General features: G+C 54.7%; 7 protein-coding genes across 7 annotated transcripts; 3 read left to right on the top strand and 4 right to left on the bottom strand.

Annotated features, from left to right (window-relative positions):
* Positions 1–1,861: 1,861 nt before the first annotated feature.
* Positions 1,862–3,349, bottom strand: PODANS_5_1620 (uncharacterized protein; the record flags this gene model as incomplete). The annotated part of the gene is made up of 1 exon (XM_001904133.1): positions 1,862–3,349. The coding sequence occupies one exon, from the start codon at positions 3,347–3,349 to the stop codon at positions 1,862–1,864; it is 1,488 nt and encodes a 495-aa protein (XP_001904168.1).
* Positions 3,350–3,695: 346 nt separating this feature from the next.
* PODANS_5_1630 (uncharacterized protein) lies at positions 3,696–5,005 on the bottom strand (the record flags this gene model as incomplete). Its single annotated transcript, XM_001904132.1, has 2 exons — positions 3,696–4,655; positions 4,709–5,005. 2 exons carry the CDS (start codon positions 5,003–5,005, stop codon positions 3,696–3,698), a joined length of 1,257 nt encoding a protein of 418 aa, XP_001904167.1.
* Positions 5,006–8,755: 3,750 nt separating this feature from the next.
* Positions 8,756–9,673, top strand: PODANS_5_1640 (uncharacterized protein; the record flags this gene model as incomplete). The annotated part of the gene is made up of 1 exon (XM_001904131.1): positions 8,756–9,673. One exon carries the CDS (start codon positions 8,756–8,758, stop codon positions 9,671–9,673), a length of 918 nt encoding a protein of 305 aa, XP_001904166.1.
* A 3,037-nt stretch (positions 9,674–12,710) lies between these two features.
* PODANS_5_1650 (uncharacterized protein) lies at positions 12,711–13,967 on the bottom strand (the record flags this gene model as incomplete). The annotated part of the gene is made up of 1 exon (XM_001904130.1): positions 12,711–13,967. One exon carries the CDS (start codon positions 13,965–13,967, stop codon positions 12,711–12,713), a length of 1,257 nt encoding a protein of 418 aa, XP_001904165.1.
* A 591-nt stretch (positions 13,968–14,558) lies between these two features.
* Positions 14,559–15,692, top strand: PODANS_5_1660 (uncharacterized protein; the record flags this gene model as incomplete). The annotated part of the gene is made up of 1 exon (XM_001904129.1): positions 14,559–15,692. The coding sequence occupies one exon, from the start codon at positions 14,559–14,561 to the stop codon at positions 15,690–15,692; it is 1,134 nt and encodes a 377-aa protein (XP_001904164.1).
* Positions 15,693–16,291: 599 nt separating this feature from the next.
* On the top strand, positions 16,292–17,620 carry PODANS_5_1670 (uncharacterized protein; the record flags this gene model as incomplete). Its single annotated transcript, XM_001904128.1, has 1 exon — positions 16,292–17,620. The coding sequence occupies one exon, from the start codon at positions 16,292–16,294 to the stop codon at positions 17,618–17,620; it is 1,329 nt and encodes a 442-aa protein (XP_001904163.1).
* A 96-nt stretch (positions 17,621–17,716) lies between these two features.
* PODANS_5_1680 (uncharacterized protein) lies at positions 17,717–19,694 on the bottom strand (the record flags this gene model as incomplete). The annotated part of the gene is made up of 2 exons (XM_001904127.1): positions 17,717–18,939; positions 19,004–19,694. Coding segments are annotated over 2 exons (1,914 nt in total), but the record flags the coding sequence as incomplete, so codon positions are not given.
* Positions 19,695–19,765: the final 71 nt, after the last annotated feature.

Here is a 19,765-nt window from a genome sequence, read left to right as displayed (position 1 = left end):
GGGGAGCGTGCGGAGGGGGTATGTTCCGGGGGGAAAGGGATTGTGAGGGAGAGGTTGGACTTGAGGCTGGTGTTGATACTGTTGCTGAGGTGGAGTTGGATATGAGTGGTGTTGCCGGGGGAGGGCTTGCCATGCTTCAAAGGTGTGCTAAGTCCGATGTGTCATTTCTTTGGTGTATTAAAACTAGCTGTCTGCATTTCTAGCCGCCATTGGTGTCCATTATCTTGGTTTCTCCTTCCGTCTTGTCTCTTTGCTGGCGGGTTTGAGCACCCAATCCAGCCATGGTGGGTGTAGATATGTTTGCTGTTGTTGATGCGGTGGTTGACATCCTACCGGCGTTTGGGCTTGATCATATCCGTAGGTTGGTTGCGGGGGCTGTTGTCCATATATGCTGGCGGGACAGGAGGTGGCGGTAGTTGGTAGCTGCTGCCAGCAGCACCCTGTGCAGGGCAAGTGTACTGAGGCTGTTGGTAGGCCATGTTTCCTGCTGATACAGAACTTTGCTGTGGGGAATAAATCGAGGACGAGGAAGACTGAAGCTTTTCTCTCAACTGCTCTTCGTGAGGAGTCACATTGATCTGACAAGGCATCAATGCGGCGAGCATCGGCATCCCAAAGCAGCTAACCTTGAGCGGCTGAAGGATGATTGCAGATAGCCAATATGCTATAGGCGCCTGCATATCCTTGTGGCGCAAGCTTGTTTCGTGGAGCTTGACCTCTTGGGGCCCCGATTTCTGGTCCAAGTTTCCAGGTTCGGATTGATGCTTGAATTTTCTTCTGAGGTCATTCAAGCGTTCTTGGTCTCGCAAGAGTCGTGGGTCAGAATCCCACCCAGACCATCATTTTGCTTCGTTATCGTTTCAACATATGAGAGTCGTTTCGCTGCAAATGGGGGCAGGGTGTTCAATGGACGTTATTGTAGTGTTGTCAAGCACCTCGTCGTAGCCATTGGAAAGTCCAGATTGTCGAAGTTGATGACCTGAGTGGAATACACGGGTGTCCGAAGGGTTGCGATATTTCGATTCACCAATCCTCCTTTAACGACAGAGTTTGATGCTTTCTGGACTCATGGTCGTTCTACCCATAGCTGCCACCCACGGCTTTGGGAGCTCTTATCAAATCGCACTTGTCGTGGTAGGGCGTCTTACCAAACCGCACCTCCCATGGCAGGCCGAGGTGAAACAGGCAACAGAGGAAAGGTATCCACCATGGGGGAAAGCACCCTGGGTCCTGACAATCAATCGAGCCAAACCTTTTACAGAGATGAGTCTTGCGCGTACTAAGGGCCTTGTATCGACGGCAGATTCTTTCGAATATTTGGGTACCGGAAAAGCGCCCAGCGTTCTTTTGGGTAATCACTCCACCGACATTGATGAAGATGAGGTGATTGCGGTCGGTAATGCATCGCCGCCGCAGTTGGGGCTGTGGGGGAGAGCGCAGGTTAGGACTGGATGGGCTCAACGATCCGTGGAGGAGCATAGCAATGGGGATTGAGCGAGATGGGAGTAAAGGGAGTCCATTCTAGGTTATCTAGAACGATACAGGGCATTTGGCTGGCATTTCCCATCCTCAAGTGGTATATGTAATCAGTGTATGTGAGGTCATGGTGGCTTTCCGTCAGCACAGATAGATCACCAAATATGAGACGCGTTGGACTTGCAGTGGGGTCTCCAAATGCCCTGCTGCAACCCTAACCCACGAGATTCAATGTAGTGACGAGCCTCTCGATGGCCAAACGAATTGTCCATTTTGCATATAAACTGCTGAAATATATCACCGGGCGGCTCATATATGTTAAGCATGACCCCAAAGCATCACCCCTTTCTTGGGCATGGGATGGGAAGAAACACTTCCAGCCCCACTATCCTTTGCGCAGTGTGGCCCTGGAAGCCTGAATATCTCGCACTCTTCTCTCAACATCAGGTCCTCTCGCCCCTAGAAACCCAAGGTCCATATTCTCAAACAACCCTCCCTTCACAAGTCCCTTCAGATTCGACTCCAGCGCCTTCTTGAACTCTTCGACCTCTGCGTCATCCTCAACATCGAGCACAGGCAACGAATGCCCCATCAGTCGCATCTGCAGCCCCGCCAAGCCCCCCGTCAGAAGAAAATCGTCAAAATACACCCCCCCAGCAATCACCGGCGCAGCTGTCTTCTTGCCCTCCAGTATCTCGGCCGGAAGATTCGGATTGTTGCAAACAGCCCTCACCATTCCAACACCATCCACACTCTGCAGCGCGTCCGCCATGCCCTTGGCAGTCCTGAAACCCCCAGTCACATAGACCTTGGTCTTGTTCAGGCGCGGCGCAATCTTTTCTGCGAAATCCAAAAAGAATGCCTCCCTGGCTTTGGTCGACTCTCGCCTGTGCGCCAGCGCCATTTCCTCGTATGTTCCGCCGCTGAGCTCCACAAAGTCGAAGCCTGCCTTCTCCAAGATCTCGCACAGCTCGGACGCCTCTTCAACGGTGAACCCATCGGCTTGGAACTCGACGCTGTTGATCTTGATGGCGAGAATAAAGTCCTTTCGACATTGCTCCCTGATGCCAGCGGCAATCTCGGTGATGATCCTCGCCCGGTTGGCAAGGGACCCGCCATAAGCGTCAGTGCGGAGGTTGGTGGTCAAGGACAAGAATTGTGCGATGAGGTACCCGTGGGCACCGTGAAGCTGGACTCCGTCCCAGCCTGCTTTGTCGAGATACACCGCCGCATGGACAAAGGCCGCCACGGTCGATTGGATCTCCTCGATGGTGGCAGCACGCGGTTTGCCAAAGGTTGCACCAAACATGTCGACGAGCAGTTGAACGTCAGAGGCTGAGATGGGATTGGGTTGCAGGGCGTAGACGCATTGGCGGCCGGGATGGTTGACTTGGCCGATAAAGAGAGACCCATGTTGTCTTCCGACAGATCCCAGACGGCGGAATCCTTCGAAGCGGGGACCGTCAAGCGGTGCGTCGACGGGGATGATCATGTTACCGGGGCCCTCGAGGTGGTCAGGGTCGATGAGGATGTTGCCGGTTACAATTGTGCCGAAGCCGCCTGACGCCCAGGTACCGTACAGCTGGAACAGCTCATCGTTGGGAATGCCGTTGGAGAGCCTGTCGTTTGGGTCATAGGTGGCTACCTTTTCGGTGGCGGCCGACTTGAGAAAGCGGTTAGGCGCTGTCCGGCCAGAAAACTCGAAGGGGAGAGGGGAACCCAGCGGAGAGGGGTCAGCAATGACGGGAGAAGGCCCTGTAGCGGTCATGTTCACAGCAAGTCGACTAGAGTCTGATGACTTTGGCGTTTCCAGAAGTTGCGGCAGAGATGAAGGGCAGTTGACAAATCCAAGAGGTTTGTTACCCCCACACATTGCTCTGCCGTGTGGCCTGCTAACGTGGCGGCATGAAGTTCATTTAGGCGTGGCCAAGATTACCACCTTGCGCCTTGCAGCTGGCCAAGCACGGCATTACGACTACATCGAGGATGGGCCTAGACCGGGAATACGAGAGTTTGACCACGGGAGAATCGATTCCCATAACTCTATCGACGATAACAAGTACAATTACAGGAAACCGGACACTGAAGGAGCGACGACCAACAACAATCCTTCCCTCTTCTCCATCCTCCCGAAAGAACCCGCATCAAAGTCATGACTAGGCGATAGAAGAAAATCTAGAAACACGCAAACGAAACAACCTAAGACCAGCGGCTCATGCTTAGGCACCACCGGCGTTGTAAGCACGGCGGTTCCAGCTGCCCTTGGGGTCCCCGATACTACCGGTGACAGCCGCACCAAGAATTCGGTTGGTCACAGCAGGGGAGCCCGACAGGTTCTCCTTGGCGATGAAGTAAGCAGCGAGACCGGCAACGTGGGGAGCAGCCATGCTGGTGCCGTCCATGTACCATGTGGCAGTGTTGCTGGTGTGGTAGGCGCTGAGAACGGAGACACCAGGGGCGAAGATGTCGACGAGGTTACCCCAGTTGGAGAACCAGGCGCGGTATCCAGTACCGTCAATGGCACCGACGGTGATGGCAGAGGGAGCCGAGGCAGGGGAATAGTTGGCACTGTTGGCGTTGCTGTTGCCGGCAGACACAACCACGGTGAGGCCAGCATCAGTGGCACCCTTGACAGCAGCGTTGACGGAGGCAGTGTAGCCACCACCGAGAGAAATGTTGATGACGGCCTTCTTGGCGATGCCGCGGGCCTTGGCGTTGTTCACAACCCAGTTGAGGCCGGAGATCAGGCCGGACATGGTGCCGGAGCCGTTCTTGTCGAGGACCTTGACGGCGACAACGGTGGCCTTCTTCGCAACACCATAGGTTTTGCTAGCGATGGTGCCAGCAACGTGGGTGCCGTGGCCGTACTCGTCAGTGTTGGGGGATCCGGCGATGAAGTTGGCGCCCCAGACGGCGCGTCCTTCGAACTCGACGTGGGTGGTGCGGATGCCGCTGTCAAGAACATAGACACGGATACCTTGGCCAGCGGTGTTGTCGTAGTAGTAGCCGGAGTTCCAGGTGGAACGGCGCGAGATGCGAGCCAGGCCCCAAGCGGCGTGGAGTTGAGTGACATAGGCACGCTTCGCAAGCTGGTGCTTCTCTTCGACAGGGTCAGCGGCGACCCGAGGGGCGGCGACGGCGTTGATCTGGATCACGGTGTCCTTCTCGATGTATTCGATCTGGGCCGGTTGTCAGCATGATCTTTCCCAAGCTTGGGTCAGAGCCCACTCACCAAGTCGGAATCCCTCAGCTCCTTGAGTTCCGAGTCGGGAATCTCGGCAACGTATCCCGAAAGGCCGTCGATGTTGATGGACTCGACAACACCCTTCTTGTTCTTCTTCTTGGCCTTGTTGGTGATGTCGGACTCGTGCTTCTTCTTTCTTCCAGCGTCGGCGTCGGCCTTGTACTTGACGATGTACTTTTCGGGCACAACAATGTCGGCCGAGATGCCATCGTTCTTAATCGGAACGGCGGCCAATGCCAGGCCGAGAAGGCCGGTGAGACCAAAGAGGGTCGCGTTGAGCTTCATGGTTGCGGTGGTGCTGGCTGCAAACGAGAGGCAGTGAAGCTGTTGATCGAAGGACGAACTGCTGCGTTGTCGAGCGAGCTGCTGCGGAAGAAAAGACACCAGAAAATCGACGAGGGAGACGGCATCTTATATCCCCAAGTTTCTTCTGCTCGCTGCTCCTCGATATTGATCTGGATGCGGTCATTCTGCAAAGCCTCATCACCACCGTCGGGCTTGGCCAGTCCCAAGTCAGCCTGCCAGGTCATGATGCTGGGACCCCTGGATGACAACACTGATGATGGCGTTCAATGGCGTCGGTATTTCAGCCTCGAAGCTTTCCAAAGAGGGACCGCCGCTATTCGAATGCCGAAAAGAGACTGGCCAAAAGCGAGGTTTTGCTGGCGATGGGGTCCAGACGGCTTAAACCCTGTACTGACCGCTCTGAGCGTGGCTGTTGTCGGTGTTTGTTGACAGCCCTACGGCGCTACCTGAGCTTTGCGCTTCTCCCCTGACGTCGAGGTCGCCATTGGTTCTGGCCCGGCACCATGGCTTGACGCTTTGCTGTTTTCTGCGAGCTCACCCTCACTTGCAATTTCCTTTTCGGACATGGTGAAGAACTGCACGAACGTCAAGGCAGTGGGCGCTGTTAATTTTCCGACAATTCATCAGCGCTTCAACGCATGGCGCGATCTATCGAATCCGTTGTGAAGAGTCAGAGTCTTGGCAGTCTTGCAGTCTTGCGGTCTGGAACCTGATCGCCCACAAACCGTTTGGACCCGAGCATTTGGCACGGATTGCCGATCATGATCTTGATGGCCAAGGTTGCTCCAGTGCTTGATCCAAACCAAGCTTTTCTGTCCAACTTGGCACCACATGGTCTTCTGCCAACGCGGTCTTTTGGCTGAAGATGCGGGGTGTGTTAGGGGTTCAGGGGCTGAAGCCAACGGGCAGGGGTTGGTACCTGAGGGCTGAGCCGCCTTCCCCGATCTGTCATTTTAACGAGATCAGTTTTGTTGCCGCTCAGCTGTCATATTGACTTCGCCCGTGCATGTGGTCCCTGCAGCGGGGGAAGAAACACGGAGCGAGGCGAGGTGTTGTCCAGTGGGATGCCGTGGATGTTTACCCGTTTGTCAATGTCGTCTCTCATGGCGGCGGCGGTGGAGCCCAGCCGGATCTCGGACTCTTTGGACGACTGTTGAAGAAGCCTGACCCGAAGACTATGATGTGGTTTTGGGGTGTGTTCGACAGCCTTCGGTGTAGGGGAGTTGGTCTTTTTCGACGGCATGCAGAAGTCAAGAGAGAAATGGGCAGTGATACATTCAAACAAGTGTCTTTTGTGACGGTAGCATATAGCTGATGTTCAGTACAAGCAACGAACGAGTACGATACTCCATGATATCAATATCACCAATACTGTTGCGAAAAGCAGACCGACTTGAAGGGAACAGAATCGGGCATCTTCGAGTCCTGGACTGGCACATCTGGAAAGAACACCCCCGAAAAGCACCACGATGCTCAACATCACGGCGGAAGCTTACACCAACCGGCTCAGCCGCCCTCGATTCAAGGCAGCCGTACAATATGTCATCTCCGACCTGACCACTCGTTCAAACGAACATCATTATCAATCAGCGGTCGGCTGCCTCCACCTTCTTCTGTCTATGGTGAACGTCGTGATACTTCGGAGTTGAACCTGATCACTCAGCCTCGAGCTGCCCGACGGCGGGAGGTACCAGACATCGACATACCAGTCGCTAGATCTTTGCTGTTGACCCATTGGCGGTCTCCCTATGATGCATGATGAGGATTGATCTAGAGAAATGTGTCGGTCTATCAATGTTGGGGGGGACCGTCTGGTTCAGCTCCGAGTCGGGGATTCTACAACAAAGTATGATGATGGTTGGGGACGCATCTGACCTTGTATCCAATGGGCCAGTACCTGATTCTTTGACACCATTTACACCTCAGGGAACCACGCACCTATGCACCAGAAGTTGTCCACCTGGGTCAATTCTGGAGCGTCGCATCCCGCACCATCCCGCACCATCCCTCTAGTGAGAATCATCAACAGTTTACTCACCTTGGCCTTTTGCTGTATTGCGGGCATGGCACGACGTGGCCGTTGGGTACAAGACGCGCCGAGTGTCTGGTGAGAATGGCAATCCCTTTCAACATCAAGTGCCCATTGAACCTTATTTTCTACTAGGACAACGCATATATTGCTTGCCGTCCTCATGGTCCGCTTTCGGTAGGCAGAAAAGTTCTTTGTTGCATTGTCTTGCAAGATCGGATTAGGCAAGATGAGTGTGAGCAGGGTTCTGTGAGACGGGTCTTTGTCTCCATGTACTCGATAAAACAATTAATGACTTGTTGACGGCGACATCATGCTCAGAAGAAAAACATCAAGACTGAGTTTATCGCTACAAGTGAATTGCCCCAGGAAAACATCTCCGTATTCTCAATCGGTCAGGGACGGATCACGTGAGCAACTGTGACACTACGCTAGGTTTACTAGGCAGCCGCGACAATGGGGCCTAAAAAATCACCCACCAAACCCACGACGGGGAGACCTTCGTGGTATAACCCGGAATTTGTTTCGTCCCCGGTTCACAGCCCAGTAAAGATTGGAGCACGACCTACTCTGTACGCACAACACGCTGCAACACCAAACACTCAGAGGCAACAGCCAGGTGGAACGGCAACCTCAACTCCTTCCCATCCACTCCGTAATAACTTCAACGCCCGACCGGCTCCCGCCCGACCGACTCCCCCGGTTCAGCAGTCTATCGGCCCACCTTCTCTTGGTTTGAGGCGGCTGCAAGAAGCTGCAGCAAAAGCCAAGGCTGAACTGCTTGCTGAGCAAGCTGTTGCCAGCCAACGCATCACATCTGTGCTAGATCCGAATTTGTTGCACAGCAAGCCACAACCTCGGACTGCTAAGCCAACACCTCAGATTGTCAAGCCAACACCCCAAACCGTCAAGCCAGCACCCCAGAGTGTCAAGCCAACACTCCAGACTCTTAAGCCAGCACTCCCAATTACTACTACTCGACCACCACCTGCCGTCAAGCCACCATCCCCTCCTAGGCCACCATCACCGACCACCTCTTGGCCCCACCCGACTGTAGACCCGGTGCCGGTTCCCCCTACCGCTGTCAGCACCCCAGGTGGCTCTAGTAACCAGGGTCCGCGGACAAAGCCTCCGATCAAGCCAATCCTCAAGAACCGTCCTACTAGTAATCAAACAACTGTAGGCCCGCCCCCCGATCCAGCAGCTGCAGTTATCGGCTTGGTGAATGCTATTGCGAGTAGCCCGGCTGTTCAAGGCACACCAAGCAGAGTTCCTGTGGCCACGACATATCTTGAAAAAGATCCTCTGAAGCCCAGCAGAAAGCACCCACCGGGTGAGAAGCCAGGAGCGAGTCCGTCGGGAGGTGTCGCAACCAGCACATCAACTTCATCTTTTCTCGGAAAACCCCCAATAACACACGGGGGCAGGACAATCTCAACGAATACCCAAAAGCGCAAGTTCCCAAGACTCTGAGGTGGTGCATGTGTCGACTAACATGACTGGCCACAGCAACCAAATCAAATCCCATTCTGCGCCCAACGTCGACGGCTGTCTCAAAGCCAACGAGGCTAGGACAGACTGTACCAGCGCCCCTTCAACTAGAACGGCTTATCCCGCCCTCCGTACCGGCAAGCCCGGCACCGACAGCGATAAAATCGCCACACGTGCCACCCTCGTTCCTCGCCTGGCCAGAACGCAAGATGAGCACCCGTGACCAGCTGCGCACGGCCGCAGACCAGACCAAGCTCGTCCTCCCCAAGTATCTCACGGGACTCCAAGCTGACGGATCCTTGATGACAAAGGCGGCGAAAGCCCGCAAGTTTACTCTCGAGTCGTTTCCCCGTCTTGACCCCAACCTCTGCCCGAACTTTGCGCGAAAGGCCAAGATCAAAGTTGTGAATATGGACACTCTTGATGCTGCCATTCGGGAGATGGCCGTGCTCAAAACGGAGAACGACAGTCCTGCTCACAGTCCCCTCCCGGCGGTGATCAACTTTGCGAACGACAGCCGACCGGGTGGGGGTTGGGAGAACGGTGCCATGGCGCAGGAGGAGGCGATTTGCTACCGGTCTAGTCTGTCGCTGAGCCTGAAGAGGGAGCTCTACCCCATCAGCCCGGACAAGTACACCGCCGCGGCGCTGTACTCGCCTTACGTTCTCGTCATCCGTGAGGCCGATGAAAGGGGTCACGGGCTGATCCCACTCCGGGACGTGGTAGCGGACCCAAAGGTGGTCTCTGTCTTTAGCGTTGCAGCTGTGCACTCCCCCCCGACGATGCAGATCAAGTATGACAAGCACGCCCCTGGCGAACCGGAGTTTTTCAGCTACTTTGCCAGGGACTTTGACAGGGACATGACGAAGAAGAAGATGAGGCTTGTGCTGAGGCTGGCGGCGGCGTACAGGCATAGGAGGATCATCTTGGGCGCGTTGGGGTGTGGGGTTTTCAAGAACCCGCCCGAGGATGTGGCGCACTGCTGGTTGGAGGTGTTGAGGGAGAAGGAGTTTGGGGGGGCGGGGAATTGGTGGAGGGGGGTGACGTTTGCGGTGTATGAGCCCAGGGTGGTGTATGAGGGGAATTTGGATATTTTTACGAGGGTGTTGGATGGAGAGGAGGTTTGATTTTGGGAGGGCGTGATGTGTAGATAGTGCCTAGGGATAGAACACAGGGTGTTCAATTTGAGACGTTCGTGTGAAAAGATACCTTTACTGCCGGTGCCTTTTTGGTCTCTCTGGCCATTGCTGATCAATTTGATCAACATTTACTAGACACATGGCTCGCTCAAGGCATTGGCGGTTAAACACCTTCACTCCGCGAGGCTAGCCGTCGTCCATATCACCAGGTGCAGATACGAAAGTGAGAATCTTGATGTGCCGTCTCCACGTGGCACCCGTACCCTGCTGGGTAAGGAGCTTCTTCCTCAAGTTCCGTGTAACGACTCTTCAGCTCCTGCTTGACAAGGGAACGATCCAAAATAGCATTCAAGATGCCAGCCAGATACTGACGGGTTTCCACAAGTTGTCTCACAACCTTCAACAGGACAGGGTACGCCGTTCGGCATACACTGTTCGCGCCGTCTGATCACCATCAAGATGAACAACCAACTCTTCCTCTCCAATCTCACGGTCCTGCTCTGGGCATGCCTCACCGCTGCCCAAGACTACATCATCCTTCATTTCCCACACGGACCTCCTCACCACCTGGAGAATCGCAACCGAGTTTGGATGGGAGGCAACCAAAAAGGTGGCAGGCATTACCTCCAAACCCTTCAACGGGGCATATGAGGCTGCCCCCTGAAATCAGGACAATCCATATAGTCGACTCGGAGGATTTCATGATGGAACCTACTCTCTCCGCACCGAGGACGAGTTGGCCCGACACGCAGAGGTTTTCAGAGGTTTGGACGAGGAACTGTTCAGCAAGATGACCCGGCTGGAGCACGTGTTTGTAGGTATATAGCTACAGAAAGGAATACCGGCGTCAGGCGCTTTTGCAACCGGGAACGATCAAGACCGTCAGCGAGCGCCGCGACCTCCTCTTCATCAGGGGCGACAGTTTGTGGCACATGTTGCCCAGCGACGAGTGGTTCATCGACTTTCGTGTTTCACGCGCCAAACTGAGGTGGGATGATCAAGGGACCCAAATACATCACGTGACGTTGCCGTAGCGTGCGTTTTGCCCAACACGTGAACCTTGATGTGTTGTTCCCAGCATTTGCTCAACCTTTTCATCATCTTCTTCATCTTCATCATCTTCATCGCAACGAGCTTGCTGCATCTCCCGGCCGAGATACAGCTCATGATGTTTTCCAAACCCCTCATCATACACCGTCCACTGTACATTGGCGAGGTTGTGAAGGATTCTGCTCGGCTTCGACCCGTCCACAGGCGCAAGAAACCCACAAAGCTTTTGAAAGTCGAAGCGCCGCCACTTCACAGCCACACAGGCCTTCTACTCGAAAAACAAGTTTGCCTTTCATGATGTCCTGTGCTGTTTCAGCGATATTACCGACGAAGAAAGGTGTTGGATAAACCTTTAGAAGATACGCGTTCCGGCAATCGAGCTCTTCTTCAGACAGATTGGGCCCAATGCAAGATTTGTACAACATATCGCCATCCACTTCCCATACAAACCTCCCTCTCAATGATCCAGGAAACTACGATTTTTGGGACGAACTGTTTGGGCCTTTCCACGGGGCTTCCTGGGGGCAAACGAGTCAGGTGGCGAATTTTACCTCAAAGCCCTTCGATTTGCACATCAAAAGGCACCCGGGTTGTAGACAATCAGGTTGATAGACTCGCAAGGATACGCAAGTGACTCACTCCACTCTGCCCTTGGAACAGGAGCTGGACAGGCATTGGAAGCTGTTCAAGGGGCTGGAGGACAATGTGTTGAGACGCATGACCAACCTGGAAGAGATTCGGGTGGTGTATCTTGATCCAGAGGATCCACACGACTATGATGGAATGCATACCGATTTCTCTGACACGCTCTCTGCCAAGTTTATCCCGCGACAAATTACCCAGCCACAAGTGGACGCGGCAGATTTATTACTTACTATCGGTGGAAATGGCAGAGCGACTTTGAGTTCACAGACCTCCAAAAACGGAGTTTCAGGCTCAGACCGACATCCGACCCCCTGCATTTTTGCGCGACTCATTGACGCGCTCGAAAGCCACAAGACGAAACATGGACTCCTGCAAAACAAGAAAAAGAAAGACGCCACCAAACTGTCAAGATGTTCGGGGAAGCGCCACGTCGCCAAGCGATTGGTCTTGACGATCGGAGGACAAACCCGGGGAGGCGATGATCCGCTCGACTGGAGATGCCTGGGATTGGAGGCAAAGGGTTTCAGTGGTGGTATAAGTGGTGGTCATGTCTGGTTTTGCCTTCTCGTTTTCGTTTTCGCTTCTTCACCACACTCACTTCGTTCTCTTCTACGACGGCATTGACTGCTGGCCATCATCTCTTGTTCATATCGTTTGTCAATATCAGGTGCAGGACACCTCAGATCAAAACCCACACAACAAAAAATGCAACTCACAAGATCCCTCTCCACCGCGCTCGTGGCCCTTCTTTTGTCCAGCATCGCAACTGGACACCGCATCCCAGCCCAATCAGAAGAGCTCCAGCTCCGAGACGCTGCTCCCGCCGAGGTCAACGAGACCGGAACGCCGCCTGTCGTCCTCCCTGTTGACGACACTCTGTCGGCTGATGTGATTGTGGATGAAACCGAGCATGGGTCCCTAGTGGGTAGAGGTATGTTTTGTCTTGTTCCACGAGAAGTACAGGTTAGCTAACGTCGTCAAGCTGTTCACCCTCGTCAGCTTGGCAAGGGCAAAGGTGGAGGGAAAGGAAAGGGTGGTGGGAAAGGAAAGGGGGGAGCCAAAGGGAAGGGTGGTGGCAAAGGAAAGGGGGGCAAGGGCAAGGGAGGGAAGGGAAAGGGGGGCAAGGGCAAGGGTTAACAGCGAAGGTAGTGTTGGACCGGGGAGGGCGGAAGCATATCCTGTCGATGAGGTGGTTGCTGGTGTGGACCTTATCGAGAACTGGACCTATGATTGATACGAGAGTGTTGGGATCAAAAGATAGTACACTGACTACTGCAAACAAAAACTACTGGACAAACAACATACATACTATGTGGTTCCCCTCGAGCCGCTAAGCATTTACCATGGCCATGTAATCAACATTCGGCCTACCCGCGTCGGCTGCGCACGCCTCATTGCCAGCACCTCCCACACTCGCACAAATCACCGCCGCCCCAGGCCAGGCACTCTCTACCCACGTCTCCATCAGCATGATCGCATCGTCCTTTGCAATCTTCATCTCGGGAACCAGACCCGGCCTCAAGATTTGAGTCATCACCTGCGCCCACTCCCACGGCGCGTCTGCCCCCCCCGGCAAAGCATTAAAGTACTCCCACCCCATAATCCCCCCGATAACTCCCAGCTTCCCCCTCAGCTGCACAACAGTCCTGTTCAGCGAAACATGCTGATGCACACCCCGATCAGTCAACTGCCCGATGACAATCTTCTCCGGATCCCACCCCTCATCCACCGTCCTCTCAAAGTGAGACGTCGAATGCACCGACCCGAACCCATTGTAGAATTGAGCATTGTAAAAATCGATAAGAGATCCATAATCCCGTTCCAAAACCCGATAGTCGAACCCGCTGAGCCCGCCCCACTCGTTGGTGAGCCCGCTCGCGACGGGGGCGAGGGTGATGATGAAATCGGGGCCAAAGTCCCACCGCAGACGGAGGATGAGCCGGGCGATCCCCCCCTGGGACATGGGCTGCTCGACGTCGATGTCCAAGCCTTGGAGGCTGTACCGCCTGATGAAGGAGGCGAGCTGGCGGTAGTAGTGGTCAAAGGTGACGTCGGAGGGGCTGTCGAGGGTGGAGCGGGAAAAGGAGCCGGGGGCTGCGCCGCCGATCATGCCCATTACCTTGACGCCTGAGGATCTCATGATGGAGGCTTCGGTCCAGAGGGTTTTGTACCGGGGGTGGGAGGGGAGGTGGTCGTTGAGGTGGAGGTGGCCGTTTTGGTGCATGTGGATGGAGCAGATGATTAGATGGGTGAGGGCGATGTGTTTGACTGTTACGAGGGGGAGCATGGAGATGGGGCGGCCTAGAGAGTCGTGGGTTGTTTGGAAGTAGAGGACCAGTCTGGGGATTTCCGATTGGTCTGGTGGGAGGAGGGCGGGTGCGAGGTTGTGGGACGCGGCCGCGGGACGGGGTGCTGCGGTGGTGATGGGGGCGAGTGATGCAAGCATCGCGGTGAAGAAAGATAGCCACCTCATCGTACATGCACTCGACAGTGTGATGCTGGGTAGAATGAATGAGTGAAGAATAAAAGAGTGTGAGGGCTTCCTTTCTTTTTTAAAAAAAAATAAAAAAAATTTAAAAAAAAACATTAAAAAAACTAAAAAGAAAGTTGCATTTATGTGGTCACAAAGTTTTCACCAGTTGCTTTTGTGGCTTTTCCCCAACCTTTCCACATGCTTTGAAGCCAATTCTTTCAGTAATCAGCTGTCTTTTTGTGGATGCTCACTGTACCTCTTGAACTCTTAGACTCCGTTTGTCTTGTGAAGGCAGGTCGACGTGATGGTCGTGAGTGAAAATCCCACATGACGTCAGTGAGTTTAAAGTCCCACACCCTTTCTGTAGTAGTCGTAAAGGTTCAGGTGTTTGTCCTGCTTTGACATCGACAAAGCTGTCTAGCAATATACGCCTGCAACTCCGCCATTGATAGGCTTCTATCCGCTGAGGTGTACCACGATGTGGTGGGTTAAAAGCAAAGGATGGCTGCGGATCTCCCTGCTTTCTATCTTTGCCAATATCCGTCATGGGCCACACCCACCTCTGTTAGACTTGCAAGATGATGAAGAATTCTCAAGTATAAGACTCCCCTCTCCGTCCACTAAACGAGACGCTAATCTGTCACTTCCATCATCAGCACCCTTCACTTCATCTGCACACAGCAAGGACACCACACCCTTCTCACCATGGATCAACCACTTGGGAGCTTCATCCCTCCATACCTCATATCCTTCCCCACCAACACAGTCAGCTTCATCCATGTCGGCCCCCAATCCGAATGGCACCGCCAGCAACGCCCCGACACTACCCTCTGTCGCCGTGCAAACAAGGGTCATTTGTCTGTCTACTGCAACCTCGAGAAGGACCAGTCTCACGTCCTTCTCGCCATCTCCTTTCAGGAGGATGATCTCCCCTCCCTAAACCGCCAAGTGTACTACCACTACGTCGACAAAGACGACTCCATCATCGGCAACGGAACCCTCATCGAGATCACCTTCCAAAACTACCCCGAAGACATCGACACGGCCGACCGCTTGAAGAACAGCATCGCCTGGCGCATCCGCTTTAACAAGAAGCACATGGATGCCATCAAGTACATCCTCACCCAGGCCCGTTCACAAACCGCCAACCTGCCCCGCGTCGCCGCCCTCCCCAAAGAAGACCGTGATCTTCTTTACCACTACATCCGCGCCACACTGATTCCCCAGCCCGTCCCCCACGGCCTCGCCGCCCTCGGCAAATGGCCCATCCGTCTCCCCACCACCTTGTCCACAAGCCCCCCCCTCGGCGCAAAGTCCGAGCCGGTCGCGGCCTCTGTCTACCACGACGCAGCGCAGGACCAAGTCGTCGAGGATACAGAGGAGGAAAATCCCAAGGCGATCAGATTGCGCGAGATGGAGCGGGAGCGCTACGCCAACAAGCCGCCTCCTTCCCCTCCTCCCCCCCGTCCTGCGTCTCCGTCTCCATGGCCTGCGCGGAGCAAGAACAACCACGTCCCTGGTCCGTCTCGTGAGGACGAGGAGTTTTATCAGAGTGTTATTGATGCCGCTACCACTCCCAAGAAGCCGGAGTTGTTTGTTGCTGCTCAGGATGCTCTTCCTACCCCTACGCCTGTGAGGAGGGGGAGGAGGGCGGAGGAGGATGATGCTTTTTGGGGCTCGCCTTTAGGGAAGCCGGGGCAGATGGCGTCGCGGAAGAAGGGGGGTTTGGCTCCTGGGTGTGGGGGGGCGACGGAGAGGAAGGTTTCGATGCAGGCTTTGGTGGGGAATGCCGAGGTTGAGGTGAGGTTTAAGGAGAAGGATGCGGATAAGGTTTTGTGAGTGTTCTTGAACATCTACGATCGGTGGCAGTGATGGAGAATGCTGACTTGGTGATTACAGAAAGGCCATGGTTCCGAAGAAGGTGGAGAACTCCGGGGATGAGTTTACCGCTTGAATCGCGGCGGAGGCCCCGCCACGGTGGCTTCCGGGGTTGATGATCAGGTTAGGGGGGTTTTCTCTTGGAGATGGGAGATTCGGTTGGTGTGATCTTGTGGGGAAATTTGACCGAACATTCTTCGGACACGATTTGGCAGACAGATGATGTGGTTTTGGACACGACATGACGACAGCATTTAGAATTCGGATTGGATAGACGAGACTGCCTTACTGAAGCACCGTAGCTTTTATCAACACGCTTTTCGGTCTCATCATTTCCTCCGTTCCTCCCGGAGCAACGCTAGGTGAATGAATGACTCTGCCCCCCCCCGGCGCCCGTTGCGGAAAAGGGGCAACGGCACTCGCTTCTTGTCTCTGACACGTGACGCTTGCCCTTCCACTCTCTTCCCCCTTTTCCAATCCCTCATCATCACCTTGAAAACTCGCCAGCTTTATTCTCCTTTCCCTCATCACAACAACAAACCACCACCACCATCATCAAAATGGGCTCCACCCATCACCCCCTCTCCATAGCCATAATGGGAGGCGGCATAGCCGGCCTCTCCCTCGCCGCCGCCCTCGTCAAAAAACCCCACCTCGACATCCACGTCTACGAAGCCGTCCCTGCCCATTCCGACGTCGGCGCCGGCCTGGCCCTCCACCGCAACGCCCTCGCGGCCATGGCGCTTCTCGGACCGGAGGTCCACCAGGCTTACCTCGACAAGGCGATCAACATCGGTGAGGACGCGGAAGCGGAAATGGCAACTGACATCTTTTTTGCTTGTGGGCCTCACGCCAACACGGGAGCTGACCAAGAACCGGTCGCCGAGTTGGGGAGGGCAAAAGGACGAAAGAGCGTCAGTCGGGCGGATCTGTTGGCTGGGTTGCTTGGGTTGGTGCCGGGGGAGAAGGTGAGCTTTGGGAAGAGACTGACAAAGATTTGGGAGGAGGCGGAGGAGGAGAAGGTCAAGTTTGAGTTTGGGGATGGGACAAAGGGGGAGGCGGATTGTGTTTTGGGGGCGGATGGGATACGTTCGGTTGTCAGGGGTTATGTCATTGGGGAGAACCATCCGGCGAGACACCCGGTTAATCACGACAGGTGGCAGGTCTATCGGACGGTGGTTACCACCGAGGAGGCGATCGAGGCCGGGGTGGAGGAGAGGTTTACGAGGACGGTCCCGATTTTGCTTGGGCCGAGGGGGCATGTGAATTGCATACCGATGAACAAGGGGACGAGGTTGAGCGCTGGGGTTGCCGTCAGGGGGGCGGCGTTGGGCGAGAAGGAGGTTGACGGGCCTGGGAAGGATAATAACAAGGGGAGAAAGAAAGAGCTAAATGTCGGGCTGTATAAAGACTACACTCCAGAGGCGAGGGCCATTGTCGATTTGGTGGCCAAGGATACGTCGGCTAGTTGGGCGGTGGGGGATCATGATAACGCGCCGGTGTACTTCAAGGGGAGGGTGGCTATGCTGGGGGATGCCGCTCATGCTAGTCTGCCGTTTGCTGGGAATGGGGCTGCGCAGGCGTTGGAGGATGCCGCGGTGCTGGATCATTTGTTTGAGAGGGTGAAGCAGCCGAGCCAGATTGAGGTGGCATTGGGCGCGTATGATGCTGTTAGGCGGCCGAGGTCTCAGGATGTTGTTGACGTGGCGAGAATGCTTGGACGCGCTTATGCCTTTGCCGAGAGGGATATCCATGAGGATCCGAAGAAGGCTAGGGTCTTTTTTACACAGGCTGGGCGGTTCACCAACGAGGCGGATTTGACGCAGCAGAATGAGGAAGCCATGGCCAGGTTGGAGAATAGTGTGAGGGGGGGTTCAAAGAACAACTAGAGGATTTTCTTGAGTTGGAAAAGAAATCAACATTGCTGGGTGTTGACGCCCCTGAAGCCTGTCTTGTAAACCCACAGCCGAGATATCCACTGAATCTTAGGCCCCCAATCCCTCCAGCCTCGCCTTGATCTGCAGCGCAGTCACCCTACTGAAATATCTAGTCAAGGCCAAATTGCCACCATGGAACCAAAAGCCCGATTGCCCGCTCTCCTTCCAGATCCCCCTCATCTCCCCCTCCTCATCCCATCCCCAAACATCGTCCACCCTATCCGCAACCTCATCTCCCAGAATATGCCTCGCCTGGGTTCTCATATTCATGAACCCAGTAGCAAACACAATCTCATCCGCCTCCAGCACCTCCCCATCTTTGAACCTCAGCCCATTCTCCACCAACTCCTCAATCTCCTCCCCCTGCTTGACTTTCACCTTGCGATCAATAATCAGCTGCGACATGCCCACATCAATGTAATACCCCCCACCCCGTTGTAAATACTTCATAAACAACCCCCCTTCATCCACCCCCTTGTCAGTCCTGAAACCGGCCTTTTCCAACCCCTCCAACAAATCCTCGTCCATCTTCCGCTGAATCCTGGCCAGATCGATCTGTATGCTCTTCATAACCTCACTCGGCCAGCCATGAAGCCAGATGTCGCTGTCTTCGACCGGCGGTCCACCCTCCTCGTACAGCACCGCCAGCAAAACCTTGAGAGCCGCCTTGTTGGACACGACACAAGTCGACGACCTCTGCACCATGGTGACATCATACCCCTTCTCGTAGTAATCCTGGCAGATATCGTGAGCAGAATTACACGCCCCGACCACCACCGCCTTTCTCTTTCTCTCAGTCCCCTCTTGCTGCTGCTTCGCACCGGCGAAATCAGCAGAGTGGACCGCCAACCCCTTAAACACCCCCTCGCTCAGCCCCTTGATATCAGGCATGAACTTCTTGCCCGAGTGTCCCGTACACAAAACGATATGTTTCGGCCTGAGAACCCTCTCCTCTCTGCCCCCCTTGTTCACCTTTACCTCCCAAGTTTTGGTGCCCTCATCCCATTTGCTAGATGTAAGGGAGGTAGAAGTCCAGATGTTGAGTTCGAGCGCCTTGGCATAAAACTCAAACCACTCGGCCAGTTTATCCTTTGGCGTGAAAACCGGCCAGTGCTCAGGGAAGGGGAGATACGGCATGTGGTCGTACCACACTGGATCATGCAGCACCAGCTGATGATATCTCTTCCGCCAGTTGTCGCCCACCTTCTCATTCGTATCAATGACCAGTGTCTTCACGCCCAACATTTTCAACCTCGCAGCAATCGTCAGACCTGACTGCCCAGCTCCTACCGACCGTTAGTCATCATTCCTCTCCTCACTCTGTGATGAACATACCAATAACCAACACCTCCCCCTCCCCTTTCTTCTGCTCCCCCTCCCTCCTCTCCCTCCAGTTCTTCCTCCCTTCTTGTTTCCCATGCTCAACGCCCAACTCCCTCCTCGCCCCCACCTTCTCCTCCCACCCCTTCAACTCCACCAAACAAGTAAACATGGTCCAAATCTTCCACTCTCCATCCTCCTGAACAAGCCTCGCCACCCCTCTTCCCGTGCCAAGACTAGTCCCCCACTTGATGTAAAACGCAATCCCCTTCACATCCGGACTGCCCCCCGGAGCGAAACTCGCAATCTGCGGCTTCCGAAACTCAGACGTCAAATCCACCTGTACCGAACTGAGCTTAGTCGGAGATGAGGAAAGATAATCAGCTATGGCAGCAGAGGTCTTGATCGTGCGGGGTGTCCAGGAGAGGGCTAGGTGATCGCGCCAGAAGCCGTTGTCGATGAAGAGCTCGGAGATTGAGGCGAAATCACCCGAGGAGAGGGAGCCATTCAGCTTGGAAGTGACAGACTCGGCGATGGAAACAGGGTCGACGCTTGTGTCTTTTGCGGTGGCGGGCCAGGGGTAAGGGGGGAGGTTGACGCTGCCGGGAACGATGCGTTGGTGGGAGGGGATTGGAGTTGCCATCTTTGATGTGCTCGGACTCTGGTGGAAGGGAGCGCAGATGAAGGTGATTACCGCGAAAGAGAGCTACATCATATCAACCTCGAAGCATACTATTCCTGCAGCTACCAACGGAGACGCCTTTTTTTTTTTTTTCC

The sequence above is a fragment of the Podospora anserina genome, chromosome 5, assembly GCF_000226545.1.
Source record: "Podospora anserina S mat+ genomic DNA chromosome 5, supercontig 1".
In the NCBI taxonomy this organism is placed as follows: Eukaryota; Fungi; Ascomycota; class Sordariomycetes; order Sordariales; family Podosporaceae; genus Podospora; species Podospora anserina.
This window is presented reverse-complemented; position numbering and strand designations above follow the sequence as displayed.